Here is an 11,381-nt window from a genome sequence, read left to right as displayed (position 1 = left end):
AAGGCAAAGATGTCTGGGATTCCAATCTCCACACAGCTGAGCACACCCCAAACCTGTTCCTGCCCCTCTAATTCTTCTGCGTCTGACTTGTGCTCATTTGGAGAATTTGCTGTCTATCAGATCTGTTTTATGAGATAGCACACGAGCCAAAGGAAAAAATGTAATATTTCCTTTCATAACAAGGGGATGATTGCTATTTCCATAGAAAAGAAGCATAGATTCAGTTTTCCATTCCATTGCAGGTTTTATTTTTTCTGAACATGGAGGAATCTTTTAATGGTCCATTGTTTTACTTATCCAAATTCACTTTGCAGCTTCATCAAGGAACTCAACATAGATATTTTATTTTCCAAAGTTGATTAAAGAAAATATGGACAGTGACTGGTCTTCAATTTGAATATATGGTAAATTTTAAATATTTAAATTTTTTGTCTTGTACTAAAGAGAAAACAACTATTAGGTAAACTCATTTAAAGAAGCAAACGAGCTTCTGTAATTGGAATAAATTCTTCAGCATCACATATATAATTGCCTTAGTAGAAAGAACCTCTGTTTGATTTAATCTGAAATTGTATATGAAAATGAAATATTTAGTTAGCTTAAAGGACTGTGCTGAACAGGTCCACTCCACCAATGTGCAGATCTGCATTGTAGTGTATTTTCTGGGAACTGTAATATCTACCTGTACCGTCATGAAAATTGCTATGCCAGAAACATAGACAAACACTGAGTCTTTCAACAATGTCAGAATTTATTGAATGACAATACATTTATAAAACCCAGCAGTTTCAATGGCAGCAACTTGTCAGACCCCCTAGTGGTCTGGCTGAGGTGGACACATATTCTTCTCTTCCAGTCTTAATTACTAATACCAGCTCTCATATCACACAGCACACACACATAGCAGATATGTCTGTGGGTTTACATGCATGTATGTGGTTTACAGAATATATAGGCTAAAAGGGCCATGGCAGAGCTCAAAAGGTTTCCGAAGTGGGCTGAGAACAAAGCAGGGAGCAGCCAAAGTTGGGTTTGAAGTAGAATCCAGCTATGAGGTGAAAGCTCTAACCAGGGTCTGCAAGCAGGAAGGGCAAGGTTGGATCCAGGTCCAGAGAGATGAACCACACCACTGAGGGAACAGGCAGGCAGTAGAGTTGGCCATGTCCACACCAGGGGACCGAGCTAAGGTTAAAGTCCCATGGACACAGTGTGGAGGGCCACACTGTAGAGGTGTGAGGTGACCATCACTTTATAGGATCTTGGTGAGGAAGTTACATCCTTTGCTCTGTCTGGTGTGTCTGACAAATTCTTGTCTAGTTTCTCTGATCTGATTTTCAACACATTAACGTGCCTCTGCGTCTCAAGTCCCCCAATAGATGTGTAGGATGACTCCTTTCTACTCCCAAGAATAAGTCAGTCATCAGTCTATGCTGGGGAGGTAGTGCCTGTTGCTTATATTTAAATTAGCAGGAGAATTAAAGTACAACATTTTAAAGTGTTTTTACCTCACTTCATTGAACAAGAAATTTGTCCTTTTTCAGTTAAAAGTTCATTGCTTTAATGAAAATAAAAACAGTTAAGGCTAGAATACAAAAAGAAAAAAGATAACCATTCAAACTTTACCCAGATCAGATTCTTAAAACTGTAAGACTAAGGGCTAGAAAGATGGCTTGGTGGTTAAGAACGTGTCGCTTTCGCAGAGGACCGGGGTTCAGTCCTCATCCCCATACAGAAGCTCACAACCATCTGCAGCTCCAGTTCCAGGAAATCCAACGACCTCTTGTGGCCTCCTCAGGCATTCAGATGAAACATTCCTGCACATTGTTGTAGTTAGGGTTACTATTGCTGGGATGAAACACCAGGACCAAACCAGCTTAAGGAGGGAATGGCTTCCACTTCCATATCACTGTTAATCATCCAAGGAAGCCGGGGCAGCATGAGTTGGGAGCCCCGGCTGCTGGACGCCGGCTGCTGGACGCCGGCTGCTGGACGCCGGCTGCTGGACGCCGGCTGCTGGACGCCGGCTGCTGGACGCCGCCAAGAGTCTCCGGGTTCCACGGCCGCCGCCTCCTCCTCCCCCCACCCTCCTTCTACTCCTCGAGGTGCATCTGCACCTCCGCGAGCCCAGTGAGCCGGTTTGCGAGCACGTCCCGAGACCGCCCCCCACCTGCTCTGCCCCGCCTCCCCCGCCTCCTCCGACGCTGCCGCCGCCTATCCTTCCTTGATTCTTCCCCTCGGAAAAATGGTTCCTCTGCGAGCAAGGGTTATTCTCACGGCTGGGGAGATGAGTGAGTGAGTGAGTGAAGTGTTTGACAAACAAGGACAGGAGTTCAGATCTCCAGCACCCACTAAATGCCAGATGTACGCATCTCAGGATTGAGGGGAAGAAACAAGTCATGGGCCGGCGGTCAGGATACTTCTTTGGGAATTGTTGCTGCTGCTACTACTTCACAGAGTCATACAATGAGTGTTTGGTTTAAGGAAGATTTTTATATTTAAAAGATTTTCATCTTGGGAATATAGCAAGTGAAAATTTCATTCTCTTGGGAAACATTTTCCTCCTAATAAATTATACTTGTAGTGGGTGACATGGCAGACAACACAGTTGTATATAGTGGTGTGAAAAACTCTTTGAAGGAAGCTAATCATGATGGAGACTTTGGAATTACACTCGCAGAGCTGCGGGCTCTCATGGAGCTCAGGTCCACAGATGCTTTACAGAAGATACAGGAAAGCTATGGAGATGTCTATGGAATTTGCACCAAGTTGAAAACATCTCCCAATGAAGGTTTAAGTGGAAATCCTGCAGATTTGGAAAGAAGAGAAGCAGTGTTTGGAAAGAACTTTATACCTCCTAGGAAGTCAAAAACCTTCCTTCAATTAGTATGGGAAGCTTTACAAGATGTCACTTTAATTATCCTGGAAATTGCAGCCATAGTCTCATTGAGCCTTTCTTTTTATCAACATCCAGAAGGGGATGCTACACTTTGTGGAGAAGTTTCTGTCAAGGAAGAAGAAGGGGAAGGTGAAACCGGATGGATTGAAGGAGCCGCGATCCTCTTGTCAGTCATGTGTGTGGTGTTGGTGACAGCCTTCAATGACTGGAGTAAGGAGAGGCAGTTCCGAGGTCTGCAAAGCCGAATTGAACAAGAACAGAAGTTCACGGTCATCAGGGGCGGTCAAGTCATCCAGATACCTGTAGCTGACATTATGGTTGGAGACATTGCCCAAGTGAAGTATGGCGATCTTCTCCCGGCCGATGGCATACTGATTCAAGGCAATGACCTTAAAGTTGATGAAAGTTCATTGACTGGTGAATCTGATCATGTTAAGAAGTCTCTAGATAAGGATCCCTTACTTCTATCGGGTACTCATGTCATGGAAGGTTCTGGGAAAATGGTAGTTACAGCTGTAGGTGTGAATTCTCAAACTGGAATTATCTTTACCTTACTGGGAGCTGGAGGTGAAGAACATGAACAGAAACGTGAGAAGAAAAAAGAAAAGGAAAATAGGAAACGAGATGGAGCTATTGAGAATCGCAACAAAGCAAAAGCCCAGGACAGTGCAGCCAAGGAAATGCAGCCTTTAAAGGGCGAAGAAGGGGAGGACAGTGATGAGAAGGACAAGAAGAAGCAAATCTGCCCAAAAAAGAAAAGTCCATTCTACAAGGAAAACTGACAAAACTGGCCGTTCAGATTGGCAAAGCGGGTCTGCTGATGTCCACCGTCACAGTTATCATTCTAGTGTTATATTTTGTGATTGATACCTTCTGGGTCCAGAAGAGACCATGGCTTGCTGAGTGCACCCCGATCTACATACAGCACTTGGTGAAGTTCTTCATTATTGGAGTCACGGTTCTGGTGGTGGCCGTGCCCGAAGGTCTGCCGCTGGCGGTCACCATCTCCTTGGCCTATTCAGTCAAGAAAATGATGAAGGATAATAACTTAGTGAGGCATCTGGATGCTTGTGAGACCATGGGGAATGCTACAGCGATCTGTTCAGATAAAACGGGAACACTGACAATGAACAGAATGACCGTTGTGCAAGCTTACATAAATGATCAGCATTACAAAAAGATTCCTGAACCAGAAGCTATTCCTCCAAATACTCTGTCCTATCTAGTAACAGGAATTTCTGTGAATTGTGCTTATACATCAAAAATATTGCCACCGGAGAAAGAGGGTGGATTACCTCGTCGTGTGGGTAATAAAACAGACTGTGCCTTGTTGGGACTTCTCTTGGATTTAAAACGGGATTATCAAGATGTTAGAAATGAAATACCAGAAGAAGCATTGTACAAAGTCTACACCTTCAATTCTGTTAGGAAGTCCATGAGTACAGTCCTGAAAAATTCAGATGGAAGTTACCGCATCTTCAGCAAGGGTGCATCTGAGATCATGCTGAAAAAGTGTATCAAAATCTTGAGTGCTAATGGTGAGGCAAAAGTATTCAGCCCCAGGAACCGTGATGATATTGTGAAAACTGTGATTGAGCCGATGGCCTCGGAAGGCCTGAGAACCATCTGTCTGGCATTCAGAGATTTCCCAGCAGGCGAGCCAGAGCCCGAGTGGGACAAGGAGAATGATGTCATCACTGGCCTCACTTGCATTGCTGTTGTGGGGATTGAAGATCCTCTGAGGCCTGAGGTACCAGAGGCAATAAAGAAGTGCCAGAGAGCTGGCATTACTGTGCGCATGGTCACTGGTGATAATATTAATACTGCTCGTGCTATTGCTACCAAATGTGGTATTTTACAGCCGGGGGAAGATTTCCTTTGCTTAGAAGGTAAAGATTTTAACCGAAGAATACGGAATGAGAAAGGAGAGATTGAACAAGAGAGGATAGACAAGATTTGGCCAAAGCTTCGAGTCCTCGCAAGATCCTCCCCCACCGACAAACATACACTGGTTAAAGGTATAATTGACAGCACTGTCTCCGAGCAACGTCAGGTTGTGGCTGTAACCGGTGATGGTACAAATGACGGCCCCGCACTAAAGAAAGCAGATGTTGGATTTGCAATGGGCATCGCTGGGACTGATGTGGCTAAAGAAGCATCTGATATTATTCTCACAGATGACAACTTTACAAGCATTGTTAAAGCAGTTATGTGGGGACGAAATGTCTATGACAGCATCTCAAAGTTCCTTCAGTTCCAGCTTACTGTTAATGTAGGAGCAGTGATTGTTGCTTTCACGGGCGCTTGTATTACTCAAGATTCACCACTTAAGGCAGTACAGATGCTGTGGGTCAACCTCATCATGGACACACTGGCTTCCCTGGCCCTGGCAACGGAACCACCTACCGAGTCACTCTTGCTTCAGAAGCCTTATGGTAGAAATAAGCCTCTCATCTCACGCACAATGATGAAGAATATTTTGGGTCATGCATTCTACCAGCTCGTAGTGGTTTTTACACTGTTATTTGCTGGGGAGAAGTTTTTTGATATCGACAGTGGAAGGAATGCTCCTCTGCACGCTCCCCCCTCCGAACATTACACTATTGTGTTCAATACCTTTGTGCTGATGCAGCTTTTCAATGAAATAAATGCCCGGAAAATTCATGATGAAAGAAATGTGTTTGAAGGAATCTTTAATAATGCCATCTTCTGCACCATTGTGCTAGGCACCTTTGTGGTCCAGATACTAATCGTGCAGTTTGGTGGGAAACCTTTCAGCTGCTCAGAACTTTCAATAGAACAGTGGCTGTGGTCAATATTCCTGGGAATGGGGACCTTACTCTGGGGCCAGCTTATTTCAACAATTCCAACTAGCCGTTTAAAATTCCTAAAAGAAGCTGGTCATGGAACACAAAAGGAAAAAATACCTGAGAAGGAGTTAGCAGGGAATGTTGAAGAGATTGATCATGCCGAAAGGGAGTTGCGGCGTGGCCAGATCTTGTGGTGTAGAGGTCTGAACAGAATCCGAACACAGATTCGAGTGGTGAATGCATTTCGTAGTCCTTTATATAAAGGGTTGGAAAAGCCACAATTAAGAAGTTCAATCCACAACTTTATGACACACCCTGAGTTTAGGAGAGAAGATTCAGAGCCTCCCATCCCTCTTATTAACGACACTGATGCTGAAGATGGCGCTCCTACAATACCCAACTCCAGCCCTCTGCCCTCTCCTAACAAAAATAACAATGCTGTTGACAGCGGAACTCACCTTACAGTAGAGATGAACAAGTCTGCTAGCTCTTCAACCCCAGGAAGCCCGCTACATAGTTTGGAAACACCGCTCTGATTGTAAGCTGAATGTTAACACACTGGCTGCATTGTAAAGAAACAAACTGAAACTGTGTCTTTTCACATAGTGTGACGGACAAGATAGTATTTCTTGTCTTTGGACTTCAACAGAAGACACACTTGTACAAAAGTAGATTTATTTAAAAAAAAAAAATGCAAAGCTTTCTGCCAGACTGAGGGTGCTTTTGGGGGGATGGGAGAAACGAACTGATGGATGAACAGCTCGGCATAAGTACCTAGCGTGGTCCTGACCGTGTATTAGCAGAGCTGTGGTTTATCTCAGTCCTTGATGAGAGAAAGGGAGAAAAGTTGGGAGAAAGAAGTAAAGCTGGGCAAGACAGAGAACCCTGGATCATTGAATGAATACTTTAATTTCTGCTGTTGGCTGTTAATAATTCGGATTATTTATGTTTATAAATGATACAGATCTGTTTACAAGGTTTGTAGATACTTTTTTTGTTCTTCTTCATAGATGAGAAGCTTCCTTATAACTAATGCAGAGAAAAACTAGTCCTTCAAATACTGCTGTATTTTCAGGAAATAAAAAAAGGGGTGTTTCTACTGAAACTGTGCTAAATTTTTGCCTACAATTTATCTTGTTAAATATTGTAGATAAATTGATAATACTAACAGCCAAATAGATAACACTAATGCTTTGTTTAAAAAAAAGAAAAGAAAAGAAAACAAGAAAAAAAAAAAAAAAACATGAGCAGTGGTGTTCTAATGAAGTTATGGCATCTGTCCTAATTAGTTTCTTAAATACATTTACTACTTAATGGTTTTGAAAGAACTGTTTAATTTTTAAATTTTTTTGAAAACTTGATAATAACCTTTTGCTCAGAATTTAGTAGATTGTTTATTGCCGGACGTCAAATACACAATGAAAGATGCTTGAAATGCTTTTGTTATTTCAGGCAAATCAAATTAAACTATCAAAACAAAACAAACAAACAAAAAAGTCGGGGCAGGAACTTGGAGGCAGAAGCTGATGCAGAGGCCACGGAGGGGTGCTGCTGACTGGCTTGCTCATCATGGCTTGCTCAGCCTGCTTTCTTCTACAACCCAGGAGCGCCAGTTCAGGGATGACCCCACCTACAATGGGCTGAGCCCTCCCCCTTCAATCACTAATCACAATAATGCTCTACAGGCTTGCCTAGAGCCCAATCTTAGGGAGTTCTTTTCCCAGCTGGGGTTCTCTCGGATGACTCTAGCCTGTGTCAGGTTGACATGAAATTAGTCAGCACACTCATAAAACAAAAATTAATGAATCTTTAGCAAACAAACCGTAAAACTGAGGCTTGGGATATAGCTTAGTGGGTAGAGTAAACAGGCATGAAGTATTGCATAAACTAGGTGCTGTGATAAATGCCTGCGACTCTAACACTCTGGAGGTGGGAAGCAGAAAGATCAGAAGTTTGAGGCCAGCCTAGGATACACAAGACTCTGCTTGAAGGAAGGTAGGGGCAGGAGGGGGAGGGGAAGGCAGAGAAAGGGAGCGGGCAGAGGAAGAGGGAGAGGAGAGAGAGTGTGTGTGTGACACTGTAAAAACTCAAATGTTTCAAGCTAGCAAGGTGAGTCAGTGGTGAAAACACTTGGCACACAGGCCTGTTGACCTGAATTTGATCCCAGGTAGAAAGGGAGAACCAACTCTTAAGCATTGTCCTCAGACCACCACAAACCTCCATGGCATGTGCACATCCATACTCTCTCTCTCTCTCTCTCTCTCTCTCTCTCTCTCTCTCTCTCTCTCTCTCTCTCTCTCTCTCTCTCACACACACACACACACACACACACACACACACACACACACACACACTAATAATAACTTTTAAATTTTGTTTAAAAATCAAATATTTCATTTCAAATAAGGTAGAGAAAAGATCGACGATTGACAGAAACATACAAACTCAATATCTTAACAACAAGAAACACATGTAATGGGATTTTTAAAAGGGTATATCCAAATGGCCAGTATGTTCATGACAAAGGGTTTAAGAAATTTTATCATCATAGAAATGGAAGTTAAAATTACAAATGACTGCCCAGCTTCCCACTGGCTTATCTTTGAGGGAGCCAGCACCCAGCAAGGAGCTGCCAAGCTGAGGCTGCTGCGTGTGCGCCCCTTTTTTTCACCCTGTGTCCTCTTGCTGATCTTTTTTCACTTCCTTCTCGGGTTTGCAGTGATCTTCTTCTATTTCCTCTTATTCTGACTCCCTTCTTCACTGGCCCTCAAGGAGGCGTCTGGCATTCCATCTTCTTACCCAGGAAAGTCTTGCTGTAGCCTTGTCTAGTAGACTGTCTTCAAGATTACCCTGCATGTCCTGAGACCTCATGGTCATTTTAGAAGCAGCTTGTTAACTTACACACACATACAAATCTGCTAATCTTTTGATCAAGTTTTTAATAATCTATAAATTACTTTGAGGGGGATAAAGATAACGTTGAGACCATAAATATGGAATAGGTCTAGGTTTCTTGCTTCCTTTTAGCATTTTAGCAAATGCGTCAAGAAAAAAAGCAAAGCAGAATGGGAGGCTCACCCGGTGAGGAGCAGGAGGCTCACCCCGGTGAGGAGTGGGAGGCTCACCCCAATACAGTTTTGTTCTTTAAAGGATCTTTGCCCTGGAGTCCCAAGTCCCAGCTGCCCACTCCTTCTTTGGTGCCTGCAAATGCGGTTTCCCTTAGTTTTTCTTTTTTCTTAGTTTTAACACGCGAGTGTGCATGTGTGCATATGTGTGCATGCATGTGTGCAAGTGTGTAGGTCAGAGCACAATTTTTGGGTCAGAGCATGGGTTTCTGGAATTGGTTCTCTCCTCCCACCATGTGGGTTCCAGGTATTGAACTGAGGTCTACAGACTTGCCAGGAGGCACCTTTACCCATCAAGCCATTTTCTGGCCCCCATTCCCTGTTTTTTCTTGGAGAATCCTGTTTTTCCCTGAGACAAGTTGGACCATCAGCGTTGAAAAGAGTTCAAGATGAAAGTGGGACTCTGAGGTCCTAGCTGGGGCTTGTTATTTGCTGTATTTGTATCCTTGGCAAGCTTCCATTTCTCTTAATATTATAGTAAAGACACAAAGATGGGAAGTGATGGGATGTATTTGGGAATGAATACTCTTCTAAAAAGAAAAGATGTCTGTGAAGGACGATGAGAAATGCAGGAAAATGTCCATATGGTACCAACAGATCCTGTGCTCACCAAGCACGAGGCTTGGGGCTTTATCCCGGGTAGGAACCAAGAATTAAAGAGTAACTTGTCCCAGATCTCACAACAACCCAATTAAACAGTGGAGCCTGGATTTCGGATAGCCAGAGCTGGAGGATCTGTTTCTCACTGGACACGTATCAGTGGATCCTGAGTTGAAATCTTACTCTCCACCCACTGCAAGCTCTCAGATTTCCTTCAGGTTAACATGACATGCCATTTAGGTCACTATGGCCACATGTGGTAGATGAGTATATCTTTCAGTTTACTTTTTATATTTAGTTTTCTATGTCCTTGACCAGCTTTGTTTGAATAAATAATAGTTTTTAAAAAATCTTTTTTATGCTCCTGCAATTTATTGCCAAAGCATCTAAACTTCCCACTGCCCAGCTTGCTATCAATGTCATTTGTTTTGTTGAGTTTATCTTTTTGTCTCAAGTTTCTGGGCTCATATCCTCCACCCCTTCAAAAAAAAAAGATCTATATTTAAGAAAACAGATACATGACTTTCATAGCTTCTCTATATATTTGTGCTTTTTCTGGCCTATTTCTACATGCTTGAAGTTGCTCATAAGCTATCTAGTTTTCACATCTATTATTATTACTTTTTAATTGTGGAAAAAATCTTTTCGATTGCATAATCTTGTCAACATTTCTGTGCATGTCTTCTGCTGGCATGGGGGATTCTAGGTGCTATAGATATTTTTAATAAATTATTTTAATTTCTCTGCTTGTGAGAATAGTGTGCATTTTAACTTTTTTTTTATGCGAACGCCATCTTTTTGTGATGAATCCCTAACCTATTATTAGCTTTCCATCTCCCCTTGTTGTCTTCTCCCATTTGTTCTTTTCATTAACCTCACTGCCGCCGCCGCTGTCTGCATTTTGGCAGAGACTTTAGTTTTGCATATTCTAAGTAGGTGATATTGTCTGATGTTATTTCTTCCTCACTTAAACGCTGCATACATTTACCACCTCAGAGCAACTGGGCCAGTCTTCCTAACTTGAAGACCCCATTGTCTTGGGCTCAGTGTTGAAGCCGTCTGTTGACTCCCGATGATTTCACTAAGCACTATTTAATTTGTTCTGTTCTCCGGGCATCTGCCCCGCCTGTGGATTTAACAGATCAGCTGCCCTTTGGATCCATTATTAAAGTGATTTTTTAAAGTAAGTGGACAGTGAGGACTTTCATGTGTCCTAAAATAATGATGATGACAATAACAGCAACAAAGAGAAACTTAGCATTTATGGTGTGCCCAACCCTGTGCCAAGTGCTCGGCATCCGTCATCTCTGTCAGTCCTCCCAACAGAAGTGTCCTGACAATATTAAACTAGCCTCCCATTGGCAGAGACTATTTAAACCCTGGGTTTCGTGATTCTCAGGCTTATGTTCTAGCTAATTGGACACTGGCATCTTGTCGTGGGGGCATTGGGGAGTTTAACTTATTTAACTGTGTTCCCGAATCAACCCACGTGGATCTGGTTTCTAGATCCTCAACGAACTTTTATGAAGTGTGTTGTAGATCTGAACCTGTGGTGATATATTATGTACCCTAATAAACTTGCCTGAGGATCAAAGGACAGAGCCAGCCACTAGATTAGACAGAGAGGCCAGACAGTGGTGGCACATACACCCTTAATCCTATCACTCAAGAAGCAGAGATCCGTCCAGATCTCTGTGAGTTCAAGGTCACACTGGAAACAGAACTAGGCAGTGGTGGCACACACCTTTAATCCCAGCACTGGGAAGCACACACGCCTTTAATCCCAGGAAGTGATGTCTGGGCAGAGAGAGGTATATAAGGTATGAGGAAACAGGAACTCACTCTCCTTAGGCTGAGGATTCTGAAGATGTAAGAACTAGTGGCTGGCTGTGATCTTTCAGCTTTCACCCTGATATCTGGCTCTGGGTTCTTTCATTAAAAGACCATGTA

At 43.0% G+C, this 11,381-nt stretch overlaps 1 protein-coding gene across 1 annotated transcript; it reads left to right on the top strand.

Annotated features, from left to right (window-relative positions):
* Positions 1 to 2,181: 2,181 nt before the first annotated feature.
* Positions 2,182 to 6,811, top strand: LOC114702318 (plasma membrane calcium-transporting ATPase 1-like). The gene is given in 2 exon segments (XM_037202595.1): positions 2,182 to 3,631; positions 3,634 to 6,811. Coding segments are annotated over 2 exon segments (3,651 nt in total). The 5' UTR covers positions 2,182 to 2,589; the 3' UTR covers positions 6,243 to 6,811.
* Positions 6,812 to 11,381: the final 4,570 nt, after the last annotated feature.

Source organism: Peromyscus leucopus, chromosome 2 (assembly GCF_004664715.2).
Source record: "Peromyscus leucopus breed LL Stock chromosome 2, UCI_PerLeu_2.1, whole genome shotgun sequence".
Classification (NCBI taxonomy): Eukaryota; Metazoa; Chordata; class Mammalia; order Rodentia; family Cricetidae; genus Peromyscus; species Peromyscus leucopus.
This window is presented reverse-complemented; position numbering and strand designations above follow the sequence as displayed.